Raw genomic sequence first — 20,782 nt, forward strand, 5'->3', positions numbered from 1 at the left:
TCCGCCAAAGGACCAGCTGGGTCAAGGAAGGTTGCCCGGACCACCCACTGCAGGCTGCCTTCCTTCAGGCTTGTCTCCCACAGTCATTTCTCATTGCCAGTGCAAACCAGAGGTGACAAATAATTTCCAATGTGTCCAGAAGGGCATATTCCTGGCTGCCAGAACTGCTGTGGCAGGAGACCATCACCTAGTGAAAAACAATAATTAAAAACAATTCCTGGAGGCCAACGACTCCCATGTGCCAACTGTCTGGTACAGGAAGGTATGCACAGACCAGGGAGCTCCAGTTTCCCAGTACTAAAATTACAGTAAGATCTGCTTGCTGTGTGGGAATAATTTTTGGAACAAATGGAAATAGGAGGAAGGTAGATGTCACCCCTTCCCTTCTCTTTAACCTGGCTGTTCCTCCCCAAGAATAAAAGTCATGTCTACAATTACACAAAAATCTTAACATCTTTGAGAACTGCTCTGAACAAGCAGGACAAAAGGATCACCTCCCTCCTTCCCTTCCCTATTACATTACTGATAGATTCTGTTAAAAGAAAGGAACACTCATTACTACACTTACCTGAAAAGGCAGTTACCTTAGTTTTTGAAGCAAAACAAACACTAATAAAAATAGTAATGAACTGTATATTGCACTGAAAGAACAATGGGTGTCTACTCTGCCGTTTCTGCTTCTCCCACCCTCCCAAGGCAGCACGACTACAGAGGAGGGAAGAGCAGAGCCTGCCCCAGCCTCCCTCTGCACTCACAGATGCACTAACCCCTGTATCTGTAGATCTCTCTAATGTCTCCTATACTGTCTTGCTACCCACTTGGGATTATTATTTCACCAGTGAAAGCTATCTCCCCTCTAAAAATAGCACTCTCTTCCTATACATACTGTTCTTACACAGACTCAAAGATTAATTAGCCATTTATTATATTTACCCTGTCTTCCTCTCTGAAATCCACTGATACCATATATGTTCTCTTTAAACCTTTCCCCCCTGCCCGGCCTGGCCTCATTCCTCAAGGAATTCTATGCAAGCACACCAAGGGCAGCCTTTGCTTCTGAACTTGGAAACTCAATCCTTCTAAGGCTGCACCAACTCTGAACCTCTCTTCCCCAAGCCATTTGAGCTTCCCTAGCTTTAGCTTCATCCTGGTTTTTACAACTGCAACAAATTAATTGATGATCTGCTAGATTTCCAGGCCACAAGGCCTAAGCAATTAAACAAACAGAAAAAAACCCACCAAACAAGCAAACACAAGAAATTATAGCTTCACTTCAAAAGAATTTTTTTAATTTAGAAATGCAGTTATATACATAGAACAATTAAATTAAACTTTGTACAAATATTAAAATACTATTTTCACACCCACTGCAATGTACAGGATACCAGAAAATACATATAAAATAAAGCAAAATAAAACTGATTGAGTGACATCCTGCACAGCATCAGTTATGGTTTTAAATCCCACATATATATGGAGTACCATTCTGCAAATAATTCCATAGTGGTGCAATTCAGATAAAAAGAAAACACATATAGGAAAGAAAAGATTAATGCAGAAAGGCAATCAAGCTCCCCTTGCACTTGGATCAGCAACTACCAGCAGTCTACCCACCACATCATTGGACTTCTGCCTCACAGACAACTTCACTTTGTTTTCTTGAAGGAAGCAACTTGGAGAATCTGAACTAAAACATTTTCCAGCAGAACTCAGTTGCCTCTGTCTGATCTCACTCAAGGACAGAAGCAAAAGCATAGTTTACAGAAAGCATATGCAGAGCATCAGTACAACATGTTCTGGTGGGTACAGAGATCTGAACATCACCTGCAAAGGGCTGAGTTTGAAAGCAGTGCTGAACACAGAGCCCTGAAGTGTGGGAAGGGGCATGTTCTGTCCTGGTGTGCTAGGATTGGAAAAAGGCTTACTTCTTGTATAAAAATACACCTTAAAATGAAGCCTGCTCTAGGAAACCTCTTTGCACTTTCAAAGCTTATAGCAGAGAAAAACTGTTTTCTAATGAAGCTCTTCTGCAAGCAAAGATTTTCACATAGAGCAAATTCAATCTGCTGTTCCCTGGTAAGGACTGAAGGGTGAGGATGGGGTGAGGCAGGATGTGCAAAATGAATGGGATTTATTGCATTTATATACAAAAAACCAAAGTGAAATTTATTTAAATAGATATCTGGATAGAGTAACAAGGCCGATTTTTTGTTTAAACTGCTATCAGAACAGTAAAACCACATTTTTTGAAGTATGTCCTAAAAAGGTCAGCAAGGACAGCTCAGTGTGTCCAACCAGTTGTACATTTTTTTTTAATACAGCAAGCCTGCTGGTGTATGCTAAATCATCTAACAAAGCACAAGCTTCCTTACAACCTGGTCATGATTGCAATAGCTCATTAGCCTGTAGTAAACCTCTGTTTTCTGCTCTTCCTTAGACAGCTCCTTGTGTTCACTTTTCTGTGCTGCAAACGACTGAACCATCCCAGATTATTTCCAATGGCTGAGCCAGTTGCTCTCTTAGCCCCACTCCTGAGTATTGACCCAAGTATCCACCTCTTGGAGCACCTTAGGATGTTTCTTCCCAAAGCACGTGGAACAGATTTCTTCCTACACACCTGAGTTCTCCACAGACTGAAAGGCCAAATTAAGACTCCAGATGCAGTAAACAATTCACCACACCAGAGCTGAAAGGCCAAGGAGAAACCTCAGCAGACATGTCCAAGAGGTGAAAAGCACTCTGCTTGCTGAGTACACGTCCTGCTACCCAGCAACTTCCCTGGTGGTTAAGGATAAAAATGCATTAAGCTGTTCTCCCTCCCAAACTCATGATGTTTTAACTCAGCAACAACCCCAAAGGCTCACATGCTTCAGTGCATCTCTCCTGACTTAATTTTTACATCTTCTGCAATTAATGATGGGGAGGCACAAGCTATTTGAAACCAGAACACACAATCCCCTCTCTCACCAGTGCTGCTGAAACCTTCAAGGTGGCAGGAGGCTGTGACACAGTCCAAGCTGGCTCATCATTTGAGGTGAGCTTGATGCAGCCCCTGATGAGAGACTGGCCCACTTCCCCATGGGTCACTGCCAACTTCACATCGTGGTTCTCTCAGCCTGGTGCAGTTCTAGAATGCTTGGGCTGTAAACACTGCAATGAGTTGCATTTAGTTTTTAAAAGAACTATGGAACTGGAAAGGAGCAAGGAAGTTTTTCTATTGCACATAATATCCTGAATTTCTGAAATGCCCTTCCCCCCCTCAACTATCAGACTCCAAAAATAATGGAAAGCTTTAAAATAAGTGCTATTTTCACTTTTCTCAATATAATTAAATAATTTTAATGTTCTTGAATATCACAGAATCCAGCACATATGACAAAGCATGAGATGATTAGGTTGGGAGTATTAAATAAGAAAAAATGCATCCCGTTGAAATCTTTTCCCAGACATAGGTGGTGGAAGAAAAGGTATGGAGACTGTGGCCCTATCAGGGGGAAAAAAGGGGGGAAAAACTCATTTACTGTACTACATATTGCAAGGCTGATCCGCTGTGCTTCCTATCCACAACACTGAGATCCAGGCTGCATCTACTCATGGCAAAATCCAGAGAGAGCACACTCAGCTCAGAGATAACAAACACTTCTGAGGCAGAGCACAGCTCACATCTGAGCAATCTTTAGGCTTCAAGCCTGGCTCCCATAAGTAAAGATAGGACTGTGCAAAGTAGATTTTCCTGTATCTCTACCCAAAGACATCTCAGTCTTCAGCCTCTGCAGAACTAAAACAAACATGAATGATTAATAATCATTTGATAACCAGTAAAGTGAGGCCATGCTCTCCCTCCCCTTTGAAAAAGTTGTCAGACGTCTTTTGGATTCCTTCCCTGCTGTTTCACCTCCTTTTATAAGAAAATTAACTCTAAAGCTGAGGATAAAGATGAGCAGTGTGATGCCTCCAAACTGTGTTCCATATTCTGGCTCACACAGATCCCTGGGGCCTGTTCCCACAAGATTTGCTGCAGGGAATAGAGCTCTTCTGCAGGATCTGGAATAATCAGATGGATTACCAGCCAGCATGGAGACTGGCCTGGAAGCTGCTGGCACACCCTCAACAAGCCAAGAGAAACTGCCTGTTTATGCTTGATCACAATAGCTACACTTGCATATTTCCCTCCTTCACCTCCACATTTCCCCAACTTGTTAAAAGCCATTTCCAACAATTTTTATAGAATCCAATGATATGAGCTTTAACAAGACCAAGTGCCAGGTGCTGTACTTTGGCCACAACAACCCCCTGCAGTGCTACAGGCTGGGGGAAGAGCTGCTGGATGGACAGCTGCCAGGCAGAAAAAACCTGGGTTCACTGACTGATGTCAGACTGAACATGAGCCAGAGTGTGCCCAGGTGGCCAAAAGGGCCAATGGCATCCTGGCCTGTACCAGGAGCAGTGTGGCCAGCAGGACCAGGGCAGGGATTGTCCCCCTGTATTCAGCAAAGTGAGGCCCCACCTTGAGTACTGTGTCCTGCTCTGGGCCCCCCAATTCAGGAAGGACAATGAGATGCTCAAATGCATCTAGACAAGAGCAACAAGGCTGGTGAAGGGTCTGGAACACAAATCCTATGAGGAGGCAGAGGGAGCTGGGGTTGTTCAGCCTGGAAAAGAGGCGGCTTGGGGAGACCTTATCACTCTCCACAACTTCCTGAAAGGAGGATGTAGCCAGGTGAGGGTCAGTTTCTGCTCCCAGGTAAAGTCTTAAGCTGTGCCAGGGGAGGTTTAGGCTGGGCATTAGAAAGAAATTCTTCACGGAAAGAGTGACTGGGCATTGCAATGGGCTGCCCAGGGAGGTGGTGAAGTCACTCAGTGCCACGGTCTAGTTGACAAAGTGGTGTTCAGACATAGGTTGGACTTGATGGTCTTAAAGGTCTTTTCCAACCTACTTAATTCTGTGTGATTCTGTGAAATTAAAGTACTCCCTCTTTGTAGAGCTTGCTTCCTTTTCTTCCCCACTCAAACTGAATTTTCTCTTCCAAGCTGGCAGTTGCTTGTTTTACAACAGCAGAGAGGAGGCCAGGCCACAAAGGATGTGTTTTCTGCTGGTGGTGCAGGTGCTCATCCAGCACAAGGCCTTGGGATCAGCTTCCAGCTTCTCCCACCAACCTGGAACTAGCACTACCCCTTTCAGGAAGGCAACACATTCCCAACTTCTATACCTTGAATTGCAGAGGGTCAGTTTGAGCAGACAGGAACCTTAAATGCATAAAAAACAACTCCTGCTCTGAGCTCTTTAGGCAGCAGGAAAGTCACACAGACTTTCCTCCCTACTCCCTTACCACTACACCGGCTCAACTCCTCCAATAAACCAACGAAGGAGAATTTGCTAAAGCTCAGACCATTTCCATCAGTCAAAAAGCTAAACACAATCGTCCCCATGCTTATTTTTAAAAATTCCAATGGCAGATGTGTAAACGACATTTGTCCTCTACAGCTCTTGAAGCTGAGATACCACAGCCCACCGTAAAATGACACAAAATTTTCACTGTCCAAACTTAAAAAAAATACCTAAATCACCCAAATGGGATTTATCAAATTCCTGTGTTAATGCAAGGTAACATGAGCAACAGGGAAGGATGTTTAAAACACTTTCATTTTAAATTAACATCCCTCAATAAGAAGGATAGGGAAAAAGGGATTCTTCCATCCACAGGCACACACTGTTCCACGTGTCCTGGGATTTAACAGCTATTCAGGAAAAGGAATAGCAAATACACAGCTGGACACTATGGCCAATCCCCATTTCAAAGAACTGGAGCTAAGCCACAGTGATTCTATACGTAAAGATGTTTTATCATTATTGTCAAGTGCTGTAATGGTTTTTTACTGTAGCAACGAGGATGAGGACGGTGAGGATTGCAAACCAAAAGCAAAGCAGCAAAGACAGCATCCCTGTTTACCTGTACATTACCACATGATGTGTAAGGCCATGACATTTTGCTCCTTCAACTCAAAAATGTAGCAGCTTCTCATAAGGGCAAACACTTCCCTGGTTACTTCAAGACAGTTATGACAAGGTACATGCATCTAAGAAGACAACTCTTCTTGTGAAACCAATCCCATGGAACTTGGACCATCTACCCCAGACAAACGTGGCTTCCTGCAGTTATAGAGTCCCAACACAGACAATCTGACCTGCTGTAGATAACCGTGGCGGGCAGAGGTACACGTATTTCTGAATTTTCTCTTCCCTACTACCAGAACTTGAAACAATCCTCAAAACTTCAGCACTGAGCTATGGTGTCCTCTAGCACTGCTGTCAGTCTACTCAACTTTCCCTCAGAGCAACAGGCTGGCACTGTGTTTAGGAAAAGCTTTACAAAAGCTGCTTACCCCCAGCCACAAGGGAGGAGCCCTTCTCTATGGGCCCACTGGAGCCCAGCAGGTTAAAACAGCAGACCCTTTGCTCTATGAAGCAAGGAAGACACACCAGCCTATGAGATGGCAGCTACCCAGGATTCAAGTACCTACTGTAGCTGGGAAAGGAATTTGGGATTGCACCAATTACACTAGGAATTCACTACCTACAGGCATTTTTTTCATGGTATTTTCAAACACCTGAACCTCTTCCACTGGGCTGCACTGGTAGAGGAAGAAGGAGGAGACAAAAGTCATTTTCAGGAATGGACTCCTGCAGAGATGGGACAGAGGGCATTCCTACATGTTGGACTTCTCAGCCTTCAGTTTTTAAGCAATTCTCAGTGAACTGTTCCTGCAGAGCTAAGCTGTCACACAGCCCATCTCATCTCAGGTGCTTCTAGACATCACAAGCTGCCCCTTAACTGCAGCCCTCCCAAGCCCAATATCAGTCCCAGTGAGGCATTCTGTCCTGCCCTATCACACAGAGGATGCTGGAAGAAGAGCCTATGTAACATATATATGTATATTTAAAGTGTGTCTGCACCCAGCGAGCAAGCAGGTTTAGCCCCTGCTCTCTGGGCAGCAAAGGGCTAGAAAGGCTGATAAGCTGCAACAAGCCGGTGTGAGGAGGAGAAAGGCACAAGAAAAGAGCAGCTCTTCAGAGACTGCTGTCAAACATCTGGCTGGGGAAGAGGAGAGGAGAGCTCAAATCCACTCTGTTCCTTGAGCCCCTGATGCTGATGGAATGGGGAAGCCAGTGCTGCACCAACTCCACTGGTGCATCCAGGAGGCAACCTGGCGACATCCTTTGGATCTTCAGCTGAGGGCATCTCTTCTTGGAGGTATCCAGGGTACAGCTTGCGAGGATGGGGAAGACTGCACAGAGTGCTTCTGTCCCAAAGGCAGGGAGAGAAGAGGAGGAAGAAATCCAAAATGGAGAAAACTAGACAAACACAGCAGACCTCATGCTTCCTTCAATAAGGGAATATCTGAATGGCAGGGAGAGAAAAAAAAATAGAAAAAGTAGTCAAAGTTTTGTAGTTCAACACACACCAGAAAAAGTACTATTGAAAGCAAGACAGGCTCCCACTTTCATAATGTGACAATGCAGTGTCTTCCTGTCATCACATCACAGCACAAAGGAACTCTGGAGGACTCTGCTCCAACCTGCCCCTGAGAGTGGGACCATCACCAGCTCCAGCCCCAAAAAACTCCAAGGACAGATTCCATCACCACTCTGGGTTTATATCTGGTCCTGCATTACCCTCCTAGCATAAAGTATTTCTTAATACCATGGAAAGGGGAATTTCTGCCCTGAGCTATCTACAAACCAGTTACATTTCTTGCCTAAGACACAGCAGTCCCTGCAGAAGCAACTTTAAGCTACACCTTCACATCAGCTCTGGCATTGCAAAGCCACTCCTTCAGGACAGCACAGAAGTGAGGAATAAAAGATGTTTTGACTGTTCAACAGACTTGCCCCTCTGCCCTTTACAGTAAGTTCAAGCACATCCCTCTTAGGTCTTGCAGGCTAAGGCTGCAGCACTGAATGCTTTGTGGCAGAAAGCTGCTTACTAAAATAGTCTAAAAATTAAGCAGCCCAACCATCACAAAGGGTTTGTATTCCAAGCATGTCCTCCCACTCCCACCAACTTAGTTTCCACAAACACAGTTATTTACTGCTTTTGCACTATGATGCTAGAGGCTGGATTTCTCTGAAAATCCTTTGTTACAACAAGAGTAAGCAGTAGACAAACTTGCTCAGACTGCCCTAGGCTCCCAGTTCTGAGAACACTGAATTCTTCAGAAGGTATTAAATACTGCTTACATGTTTAAGAGGTGAAACATGCTATAGAGACTAGATCAGTTCAAAAGCTGCTCTAGTGGCAGACACACATAGGGGCATCCCTTGCCATTTTTCACCCTAGATAATCAACTCAGAAGCTACTCTTAAAAGGGTCTAATTTAGTGCTTCTTGCACAAGCCACTTACCATCTGTGTATTCCTCAGAGGAAGTGAGCGATAGAAGGCTCTGTATGTCACTGCTTTCTGAATCTTGGACCTCTTTGTGTACAGGTCTACTGCTAGCCATACCAGCTACCCAGGAAGAGGTAGCAGCCTGATGCACAAGAACAGTTTCAGAGCGCTGAGAGCCACTGGCTTCACACAGTCCAGAATGTCCAGGGGCTTCATCTTCTCTTTCAAAGGTATTGTGAGCCCCTTGGTCCGGCTGCTGCATCTCTCTGGGTCCATTCTGCCCAGCTCCCTCTGAGAGCACGATCTGCACTCGGGAGTCTGAGGGTGGAATGCAATTCCCTGTGCTGCCATATACTGCTTCTTCATAGGATGGCAAGGCCACTTGGACACCATCCACCATAATAGAGACCTGATCTCCAGACACACCTTGGTCCCGCCTCAAAAAACAAAGGAACAAAGTGGGGGGAGAAAAAAGAAATCAAGTTGAGTATTTATTTTACTATATATATATATATATCTTACTAAGAACCCAAGTAACTTCCCTTGGCAGAACTCTAACTCTCACAATTTAGGGGAGGACAGAAACTTGAATGGTGATTAAAAAAGGTCAAGCAAGCACAGTCTTGGAGCCCTATGTGAATTGCCACTAAACATGAGCAGGGGCTGTAATTCACAGCACCCGATGGATTTAGCAGCAAGAGCTGAAAAGGTTACAATGCTTCCCCCCCTCCCCACTTACCTCCATAGCTAAATTTGACAAAGGTCATGACTCAGCTCTGTGCTTTTGGCAAAGAGCACTGTTGAGGCCAGCCTGGTGCACTGCTACATTCCACAATACCCAGCACTGTCTGTTCCGCTGCCTCTGCTGCCGGCCAGATAACCTCTGGCAGGATGGGGAAGACAGCTCTGGCACAGCATGAATCATCTGGCCTCAGAAGACCTGAGAGAAAATTTTTCTTTTCTAGTAGTTTGGGCCTTTTCAGAAGAGGGCAGACTGCAGGGCCCCACCTCTCAACCTCCCCACTGCTGGAGTGTCTGCCTTAGCTGGCAGCAGTGTTATGGCTGGGTCTCTCCTCTCATCCACAAACCCAGGCCAGGAGGGTTCTCCTCCCGCAGCAGAAAACGATGGCAGACTTGCTACATGTATCTACATGAAGAGCAGTACTGCTTAATTTCAGGTCCACAGGACCTGAAGCAGTCAGGGAAAGATGCACATATATACACCCAGACACAGACTTCAGTAGCTATCTGAGGCTAGAAGAGGTAGGAAACTGATCTACAGCCAGGCTAGTAAGTATCGTAACTTTTTCCATTCAAAGCCAAGGCAACAGCATAAGGAAATCACTCATTGAGTGGCACCTAAGACTGGGGACTGCAGGTGGGCATCACAGACCACCATTTCAGAAAAGTGCTGGATCAGCAGGATGGGGCAGAGATGTCCCTGAGGTGATGAAAAGAGGGACAGAGAAGCAAGGAGCCAAGTTGCTCCAAAACAAAGGTCTGACCCAACTACCTGAATGGGTTTCTACTGCAAAGAGGGGCCTCTGAGCCCCTCCAAACCCAGCTACACCTACCTGCTGTGATGGAACGACTTCAGCTTTGGCTGCAGCAACACAAACAGCACAACCAACAGCAGAATCAGGGCGACAGAGCTCGCTGTAGAGGCTACTATGGACAGCGTGGGCACTCCAATTGTGGGAGGAGAGTCCTTCTCTACAAAACCAAGGGGAACACAAGGTAAAATGTGTAACATAGAGAAGGAAAAACATTCACACTGCTCCTCAGGAATTACTCCTGGGTGCAAGGAACCCAAGTTTCCCATAGAAGACACACCACCTATCTCAGTTTGCAGCTCAAGCTGACACCTGTCCATCAGCTGTAAAGGGAACCCAAAATAAAACAGGCACGTACAAGGGTCCTTTGGAAAAACACACAGCAAACAGAAAAGCAAGGGAAGCAGGCCATGGGAACTGACAGATGGTGTAAGGGTCATGCTATGTATAGATCTGCCTGAGCAAAAGCTAAAGAATGTCATGATGTCACCACAACAAGGCCAGTAATTGTCTAGCACAATAAGCAGCATATTTTAGGCCAAACAACAGAAAACATTCCAAAAACCATTTTTTCTCAACTAATGTAACAGCCTTGCAAAGAGGGGTGGAAGTCAACTGGCTGGGTATTATTATGCACTTATTACAATTAAGACACAAAAAATATTAAGTTTCACTCACACACAAACAAATGCCAGAGGATAGAAAAGGAAGGCAGATGTTTTTTCAGGGTGCTGAGTTTTCAGTGTTAGGTACATGTGCCCTGTTCATATTACTCTTTCCTGCCCTTCTGCAGCTGTGCTGTGTGACTGCACGGAAACCAATTTGGCTTTTAAAGGACCTGTGCAGGAATAAGCTGGGAGTGAAGAGAGAATGGCTTGGAGGTGGTATTGCAGAGCACTGCATACCATGCCTAGAAGGCTACACTAGTCCTTTCACCTCTCTTGGGGAAATAATTGTCTCTATGTGTTGTTTCTGTCCCTAATTTGTGTCTTTGGTAGAGATCCAAAAAGCCTCACCTACCCATCAGCAAATACTACTGTGAATTGCACATTTGGTTTATGCAATTCCTCAGTTCCTTCTTCTATATCCAACACATTCTTCAGGAGCACAGGGCTCAAACTGCAGAGGGAATTCAGGACACATGCAATGAGGGATGAGAGGCAGAGTAACAGGTAAACAGAAAAAAAGGAGTTGGAGGATCATTATTTTTAAGCTTACAGGCCGAAATCTATCCCAAGACAGGCATTTAAGATGGAAACCTAGTTTGCAATTTTCTACATCATCTCTTGGGGTCAAACCTACTTGGTTTAAGTGTTTTGAACTTGTTTCTTTGAAATCTTTTAGAAGTAGCTTGACCCCTCTCCAGGGAAAAAAAAAAAAAACAAAAACCAGTGACTAGCACATTTTTCTCTATGGCAAATAGGGTTGAGTAAGGATTTTAACTTCCAGCATTTCTCAGGGCACTAACAGGAACAAGGGAAGATGACCCATTTTCAGCATCAGTACATGATGCTGTCAAACTGCTCACTATCCAGGGTGCACTCCAGAATATTTACCATCTCATATTCCAAAAAAATGTCACTACCTCATACAATAAACTGCCAAAAGGCTATGGGGCTGACAGGCTCAGAGCTGCACAAAACATGTGATAACTGCTAGGGACTATTTATCCTATGTGGAGCAGGTAGGATCTTACCCTTACCAATAATTTTAAGACTACTGCCTTGCTAGAGTCTCCCACCTCCTTCCCCTTCTTTGAGCCTTTTGAAGGAGACCCACTAGTTAAGAGTCAGCTATCTCTAACCCTGAACAGTTGATTTAAAGCTTGTGTTGTGAAAGCAATGGCTTTTTCATTGGGTCAGACTTTTGAGGCACCATATTTTTGATAATGCCACTGACCCTTCAAGATGCTAAAGAAATCTGAGGGGTTTCTGTTCATCACAACACTATCCTTTAGCTAGACCACGTGCCACCATGCAGGAATGCCACTCAGAGAACACTATGTGCAATAGCACAGCTTTGCTCTCTGGCCTGGCTGCAGCAAGGGGAAGGGGGATCACTGCAGAAAGGAAGCTCAAGCTGAATTTGAAAAACCCCTTCAGGATTTATTTGCTGCCAGGTAAACTCTCAGATCCTTCCTTATAAATCACAGGAAGGGGCTGTTGGAGTGGCATAAAAAGACAGTGTCTTTGGGACAAAACGTTCCAGAGATCACAGGTATGCAGTGAGCACCATAAAGAATTTGATGAAGGTACTGTTTTTTTTTTCCCTGTTTCTTTCCAATTAAGCTGACATATTTTGCTTTATGTATTATGAGACTTAATTCCGAAGTGTACATCCTGCTGGCTCAGCAGGACTGAGCAGTAAGGTTCTATCAACAAGCCCACCTAGAAGAGGGGAGAGAGTTCTCCTTTTATCCAATATACCCACTGTTAAAAGCAGAAGAGTAGTAGGCAAATTAAGAGCTGTACAATGAATATTTTCCTGCAAATCTTTTTACTTTGCTGCTTTGATGGAGGAATTCCTGTTCAGCTGGGGAGACACAAAACAAAAGCTGTCCACTTCTATTTGGAGAGAAGCAGAAATCATTTGTCAGCAATGTCCTTTCCCACCAGTACAGTGAAAAGCAGCACCATCAATCTTTTCAGCACAGGAAACCAACGGTTCCTTACCCTGTTTGCAAGGAAGATTGACTCTACACACACACACACACACACACACAAGCACCTCCTTCCCCTTCTTTGAGCCTTTTGAAGGAGCACAGACTCACTGAGGGAGATGCACAATCAAACCCGTCAAGGAAAACTAGACAGCATCGAAAATGCTACTGTTAGGGCTTCCAGCATTCCTGGGATGAGAGCCTCAAGATAAGAGGCTCCACATAAGTAACAAGTTGCCTACTTTATACTCCTGTCCATGGCTTTTCTCCTTGTGTTAGGGACTCTAAGTCTGCATCAGACAGGCTGCTACTGAAGAGACAGACATTTTAAAGAAAGAGTCATGATTGTGAGCTGCATTTATGAAATTACTGGAGCAATGAGAGACAGCCATATGGACTTCCTCAGCATCACGCTAAGTGCTTAAGGATAATCTGAAAAGTCAATGCAAGGGCAATTCTAGAGTCAGGGAGCACTCACCTGGGCTAAGTCTGCAGCTGACTTCCATGGCTGGGTTCCACTCTCCATTCTTGCATGTCAAGTATTTATAATCTCCTTTCAGCATGTAGCCTTCAACACACAGATACTCTATGACACTGCCTGAGGTCAGAGGGTTGTTGCAGGGGCTAGGGTGGCATTTATAGCCTCCATTCTCAGGTTGTGGTGGCTGGGGACAATCTGGTAAAAAAGAAAGTATCATGAAGGACATCTCTGAAGAGGAGACTTTTACACAGTATATATGAAACACAGGCAGATTCCACCTAGAAACACCCACTAAATTAGGAAACTACTAAAACTGAGAAGAAAGGCTGTTACACAATGCCAGAGAACACCTCTGATAACGTTTCTGTGATTGATAAATACTGCTTGTTATCCCAGTAGTACAGTCCAACTGGCAGGCACCATACTGGTGATATTCTTGAACAGTGACACAACACAGATTCTGCATGAGAGAGGCCCAGGAAATCCTTACTGCTATCTTCTCCCCACAGCTGTTTCACTAGAGACTGGGGTGAACCTAACAACCAGGCTTTCCTATTCGTCTGGCAGCGGAAGAGTGTCAGACCTGTTGAAAGGAATGAGGAATGCAAAAACCCCTCTGTACTATGGCTACACAGTGCCAAGGTGCAGACTTGCCTCATCATAAGGCAACCTACAAGCCTGTAAAAGCACACAGATTTTGACTATTTTACATAGATATGCCACCAACAAGATTGGCAACAGAGCTTTGTTGCAGTAGGATGAACTTCTTCACTGAAAGGGTGGTCAGGCATTGAAACAGGCTGCACATGGGATGGTGAAGTAACCATCCCTGGAAAAGCTCAAGAAACCACTGGACAGGGCACTTAGTGCTATGGTTTAGTTACATGGTGGTGTTCTATCAAAGGTTGGACTTGATCATCTCAAGGGGACTTCTCCTAGGACCAAATGTTCTAGTCTACTTTTAAAAAGGAATTCGATGTATTAGGAAAACATTTCTTAAAAAAACCCTCTGTTTGAGTGTTAGAAGTGCTGTATGAGTGTTAAAAGTGCTTCACATTCCTTTTTGCACCTCCATTACCCTGACTAGTGGGTATAGGCCCATGTGGTATCTGGCACATACCAGAACTTTTCTTGCAGAATTTTCAACAGCCATTCAAATAAAAACAAACCAAAATTGAGGAAACTGCACTGAAAACAGGATATTTGTCTTGCTCAGAACTTCCTCTCTTCTCACAGGTCACAATGACCCTTCAGAACAGCACCAATAACTTCCACTGACATGTATCTGCCTGGCTGAAAGATGGAGAAATCCAGATTTTTCTCTTAAAATTCACATCAGCTTCCCAGACTTCATAAAAGAAAATACATCACAGATCCCTCTGGAGACATTCTGGGGCATGGAAAATCAGTCAACCCACCCAGGGTGTTCCATCAGAGCATGGTGACCCAGGCCTGTCCTTAAACCCCAGAGCACACATTCTCCCCTGTTCTGCCTCTAATGTGACCCACTTACTGTGGGACAAACAGCAAGAAACAGCTGGGCAAAGTTCAAGAAATTGGATTTTTAGTAAGATTTAAGAAGCGAAAGAAAACTCAAGATTCATTCTCTGTGGAAAAATTTGCCACATTGCCTTAGTGCAAACAACTCTTGAACCTAAACACGTGTGAGAATGCAGCACAGGTAGTGCTTGCAAATGTCAATAAACCCTGAGATGAAGTGCTGACTGAAGCCAAAAATGCTCTGGGTATGGGTTCTGCCAGCTTTATAACTGCAATTCAATTTACTTCTTCAGAAAAGGTTAACAGGGGTCTAAGCAGCAGCTTTTCAAGAGGACTTTGTTCTTGAGATTTATTCTTAAATAAGCTTCAGAGAAGCCACTGTCCTGTGCCTCATGAGTTTTAACTGTTACCTCTTCTGTGCTGTTCATCTTTTCTTTCTGCAATAATTTTGTAACCAGTGTTTTAATCCTGCACATTATGAGGCTGAACTTCCTTTCACTGTGAACCTGTGAAACATCTCAGGGCAGCTGGGATCATAGCAAAGCAACATATTAGTGGCACATTTCACATTCAAGCACATAGACAAATGCTCTGGTCCATCTGCAGTCCAGGAGAGGTTTTTGTGCTAAAAATTGCAAAACCATCTGAGCACCAGAGACATTTTTAGCAGTTTAGCAGGTACCTCTCCTGGCACAGGTGGAGAGCTGTGGGTAAAAGACAGCACCACCACAGCAGTTGCCAAAACTCAAGAGCAGACAGGACAGCTTCCCTACAGCTTTTTATACCACAGCAGGTACCTGGAATTGCTTGGGAGTCGTGCACAGCATCTTTCTGCTCACTGCAGCGAAGAGCTCAGTCCCACAGTTCCCTTTTCTCCTGAGCTATGCCCATGAGCTGAGCCTGGCCACTGCACTAGGAGCCCTTCTGCACACAGAAGCAGCTCACTGTTGGTTCCCCTTCTATCATGAAGTGCCACCTACACTGATGAGATTTCTCAGTTACGTACAAAAATCAGCCAGCCAACAAAGAACAGGCACTCATTTACTTTGCAATAGCACTCTCAAAGGCTTGGAAACACCACCACATCAGGCACCTGCAGAACCCTGATCTGGTCTTCAGGAGATGCACAGCTATTGAACTGCAAACTGGGTTCCTCCTCACTGCCACAGACCATTTGACAGGAAAGGAGAGAAGCAGCTGGTAAGTGTTCAGGCAGTTATGCCTGACTTGTCCTATTCTCAGGGAAGGGATTACAGAATCAACCACCTCCCCTTCCCTCTACCCCCAAACTTCATTTGTCATCACAGCATCCAGGAGTGCACAAGTATTTTAAAATGTCACGTTCACTGTGATGGAAGAAGACTGCCTGTGTGTTGGGAAATAGATGAAAAAGGTATGGATTAGGCAGCCAGAACATCAACACCCTCCACATGATTGAGCTGATCCTGGACTGTCCTTTGCAAGGCAGCCTCAGGGGAACAAAGCTGCTCAGAGCCTGCAGCTCTGGGGAGGTCTACTAGACAGTGTTAATGGCACTGAAAATTGCTGAAGGCAAGGCTTGGGTGGGTAAAATGATGGACTGGTGGTATCTGAAAAACTGAGAAAGTCAAATACCTCTGCTCCCTGCTAGACCAGCTCTCTGTCCCTGGCATCTCTGACAGAATGCAGCACCTCTGCAAACCAGGGACCAGTCCAGCATAACAGAGGCATCCAGAATGCCTGGACAGACAATGCAGCAACCTGTTTCCTAAGCTTTCACTGCCCTCAGCTTTCACATTCTCCATAACAGGTTTCTTCAACTGCCTCCATATGTGCACTCTAAACTGGGGCTAACAGAAGACAAAGTACAAGTTTGATTCTGCACCATCCTTTATGTCTCCAGCAGCAAAGCTTATGCCCAAGCTTGCAGCACTGGTATGTTCACAGCAATACAGAACCAGGCAGAGCATCCCATTTACTGCTGTCCACAGAATACAGCGCTGACACTTCAGGGATGAAAAAAGCTGGGTACCAACTGCTGCCAGAAGGCAGACCCAGAGCAGCCTGTGCCTGGCTGTGGTCAGCAGCCAGAAGGGGCTGGGGCTGCCTGTGTGAACTGTGTATTACCGCTCTGGAGCACGGCTCTGTCAGGATGGTTCACTGCTGGGAACAGAAAGATACATGCAGGAATTTCCCTGAAACACGTCTTTTTGGAAGTACCCCAAGGCTTGTGAGACATCTTAAGACAAATGTTCATGCCGGGGAGGGAAGAGTAAGAGAGCCAAGTTACAGAAGTCACCAACTTCCTAGGAAGTTACTGACATTCTAGGCTCACATAGCTATTGCCAGGATCTTGATTCATCAAGCTTTCAGTATACACAGAAATAGGTTTTAAGCATTTCTCCACTTTGTACAAAGGGAGCAAATACTCCCAAAGGCCCTGTTTCTAGGAGGTACTGAAGCTTATGACATCTCCTGAGAGAGCTGGTTCTCTGCCAGCATATGCTGCTGGAAAACAGAAAGGAAACAGAAATCCAAAGACTTAGAACATCATTGAACTCCATTCACAGGTAAAGAAATTGTCATTTCCAGATTGACAGGCAGAAATTAAGTTATGCATTGGAGCTTCTGTAAATGCCATTCCAAACCACTAGGTATTTAATATACAGTTTTTAAATATGTAAATGAAAAAATATTAAGCCAGTATGTACCTCCACCCAGCATCCCACCAAATCATTTATAAGAACCATATTTTTCTGTTTTGGTCACATGAAAAAATACTGTCCTCCTTCAAGGAGGGCTAACTGCTCTGATGTTCTTTGAATAGCTGTTACCAGCTTGGCAATAACCACCAAAACACCAAGGAACCTCCTTTTTTGTTGCAGCAACAGCAACATCACATTGTACTTTCACCAGCTTCCTTTTCCATGGCTCTCCTTTAAGCAGCAATCCTCACTTGCTTCCTCTTCCACCAGATTCACAGACAGCTGTGAGGAGCTGGAATCCAGCTTCTTTTAGAAGAGACAGTAAGAGATGTCAGTTGGCCAAATTGATTCATCTAATCACCAAAGGATGAAATGGTTCTTTCATGTCCTGGCTGAGCTGGAGCTGAGCAGTGGTCCTGAATCCAAACCTGATGCAGAACTAAAAGCATCTCCAGCATAATGTAACAAAGACACAAACCCGAGCCATGGTCAGATATCATGCCACAGATGGAAGCATATGGTCTGTTCTGTGCTGACACAGAAGTGAGAGGTTTAAGTGCTCAGAACATAAACCACAGAAGCACAGTTGAGCCTTGATCACTGAGAGTGAAATTCACAGATAAGCAGAAGATTTACAAAGCTCAAGCAGGATGAGCCTGTTGTGGCAAGCACAAAGAACAATACACTCCACTCACACATACAAAGAAAGATTAAATCATACTTCAATCTGACTGGATAATTGTCACAGAATTATAAAAGCTCCCCAGTATTAACCTTCTTTGCACAGGCATAACGCCACATAGAAGTCTAAGACCTCTCTACAGTCTAATTTGCTTGGCACTGTCTCTTTATTTTCTTCAGTCAGTAAGATTCATGGACTCTACGAGGGGTCTTACACCCCTCTTTTCTGCACCAAGCTGAACTGTTTTTCAGTCACTAACCTGTTTTACTGGGCCATCTGACTATACAGAGATGAAAACCCAGTTCTCCTTAAAAGAATGCAGTTTTATGAGAAAAAAAAAACAAAATCCAAACAAACAACTAAACAAAAATACACTCCAACCAACCAATAAACCAAGGAAGCAAACAAAAAAATCCCTTCTAACCATGATCTGCCAGAGTGCATAACTGTAAGTTTGTAACTGAGGGAGAACACGCCACGGCATTGCTCACCTTACAGACAATTGTTTTATACTGAACATTCAGTAATAGTTCTTCTTCTCCACAGCAGGGCACAAAGGTCACTAAAACTAGGACAGGAACAGTTTAGACAAAATAAAGTTGCTCTTTACATGAGTCAGGCCCAAATCCTGGCAACTTCAAAAGGAAGCTGGACCCAGCCTCAGGTAAATCCTCAGTGACCACACAAGTGCTCTAGCAGGTTTGCCTACCCTCAGAGCAGTGGCAGAGGAGCCTTATAGGTCTATGCTGAAGCACTTTGGAAGCCATTTGTGTGTACAACTGCTCTGCTGGATGCCCTCAGCGTGTGCCTGCTTGGATACTGTTAACACCTCCTGGCCTTTTAGACATAGCACAATTTTTGTGTGATGTGGAAACTAGAAATGGAAGATGCTAAGGTCAGTACTTCTCTTTCTTCATCTACAACATTTACTCCATTTAACAGATACTATCAAGACAGAAGAAAAACATCCTACAAACAAAAAACACCCTCCTAATCAAGATAAATATTCCCCTGGCTAGTCTGGTTAAACTTGTCCTGATGTCTCATGTCAGCAGGTCTAACCTGGTGAGCAAACATCTCTGTGAAGCAGAACACAGAAGCACCCAATTAAATTGTCCCAGTGCTAGAGGCCATGCCATTGCTTTCATGCTGTTTCCTCTGAAGCCTGATCCTAACTTTCTTGTACTACTTTGATTGCCCTACAGTAGGATTTCTGTGGAATAGCTCAGAAAACATTGGCTTGCCTCAAGGCCTGCCACCTTTTTGTCTCTTCTGTCTCCTGTCACATGGGCAGGTTTCCTCCTGGTCACAGTCATTTCCTGTTCACCCTCTTACAAGTTGTGTTTCAGCACACTCCACAGTGGCAAGGAGAACTTCTCTGTCCAAGTCTCCAGTTCTCCAAAACATTGTCATCTTTATTCTTTCGGACAGGACTTGCCACCAGCCTTAAAAACAGCATATCTAGAAAAGCACCCAAAATAAACACAAGATATCCCCATCTTCCAGTTACTTGTCCCTGCTACAGAGACTTCAATTTTCAACATGGATAATTTGTGTGTTCATCACCTCAATATAGCTGAGGGAACTGCAAAAGCTATTGCTAATTTCTGGCAAGGAACTTCCAAACAACCCCAAACTCTAAGGGAGAAACCCTCCCTCTCTACTCCCACCTTCAATCTGGGTCTTGCCACAGCTAAATGGGTGCTCTGAAAAACTAATTCCATCTGAAGCCTTCTGCAGAGGCTGTGCAATTTCAGCATCTCAGACCTGAGGTTCAGGTTTAACACCATGCTGAAAACAACAGAGCCAGATTCACAGCTCTTTTCCAGTTAGTGCCCTGGATGGGCTTGCAGCAATAGTGGGGTTTTTATCAATTGCTATTTGCATGCAAATTCATACACAGGGCTTCATCTTTTTTTTACACAATGCTTTTCCACAATAAAAACATAACAGCCTGATGCAGTCAGCAGGCTAGAAGTGCAAGCCAGGGAGCAGCAAGAATGCTCACTTCAGCTTCTATAGGGCCTGGCAATTCTAGCAGAGTGCTGCCCATGGATCCCACTCAGGGGTGACACTGAACATTGGTTTGGCCTCAGCAAATACATTCAGCTGCTTCCTAACAAGAGCTCTGGTCATATTTGCTAATAGAAGAGATCTTTTTTTCTCTCCTTGCAGAGTTTCAGTTCTTGCCAGCAGGGTGCTACCTGACCTCTCTGCTAATCTCCTGGTTGTTTAGTAAGCCAAAAAAGAACGGATTTACTCCTCCCCTTTGCCCATTTCTTGGATATACTCCTAACTTCTGTCACCAGTACTCAGAGAAGCATGAATGTGATCCAACCAGATAACAGCAGCAGTGCTGTCCTTAGCCACACTGCAGGGTAGTCAGCCACAGCCACAAGCTGCAGACAATTTCCAGTGCTTCAGGTTACACCTAACAGAACACACTGCAAGTAACTTTAATTAAATTTGTTAGGTTTGGGTCTTCTTTGGTTTTGTTTTGGTAAGTTTGTTGAGGTCTGGGGGTTTTTCTTGTTTTTTAGTGTAACTTTTTCTCTCAGGGAAGACATTGTCTCAAACACTTCCACATTTCCTAAGGTAGGACAGATCCTTACATAGGATATGATGAACTCAAACCCCACTATGCACCTACTGAGAGAAAAAAACATGAAATGTAGTACCAAAACTAAAGGCATACATGCAACTGGAATATGTGCCATTTTCAACAACAAGCCCTTATTTTATAAGCCCTTTGGAACTATTGGATGGGAAATTCACTGTCCAAGTTAGCTGCTTTATCCCCTCTGCTCTGCAGAATCTAGGCAAAAGGTGGTTTCC

The 20,782-nt window shown here is 44.4% G+C and overlaps 1 protein-coding gene across 5 annotated transcripts in view; it reads right to left on the reverse strand.

Moving 5' to 3' along the window:
* Nucleotides 1–1,267: 1,267 nt before the first annotated feature.
* Nucleotides 1,268–20,782, reverse strand: part of SUSD6 (sushi domain containing 6) — a 93,222-nt gene continuing 73,707 nt past the window's right edge. For all 5 annotated transcript variants that reach the window (XM_036384761.2, XM_054515116.1, XM_036384762.2 and 2 more), the window contains 4 exons: nt 13,079–13,276; nt 9,963–10,101; nt 8,404–8,825; nt 1,268–7,400 (listed from right to left, as the gene is read on the reverse strand). In XM_036384761.2, coding sequence (XP_036240654.1) covers nt 7,375–7,400; nt 8,404–8,825; nt 9,963–10,101; nt 13,079–13,276 — 785 coding nt within the window. In that variant the 3' untranslated portion in view covers nt 1,268–7,374. The remainder of the gene's footprint in view (nt 7,401–8,403; nt 8,826–9,962; nt 10,102–13,078; nt 13,277–20,782) is intronic.

Source organism: Molothrus ater, chromosome 6 (genome assembly GCF_012460135.2).
Source record: "Molothrus ater isolate BHLD 08-10-18 breed brown headed cowbird chromosome 6, BPBGC_Mater_1.1, whole genome shotgun sequence".
Lineage (NCBI taxonomy): Eukaryota > Metazoa > Chordata > Aves > Passeriformes > Icteridae > Molothrus > Molothrus ater.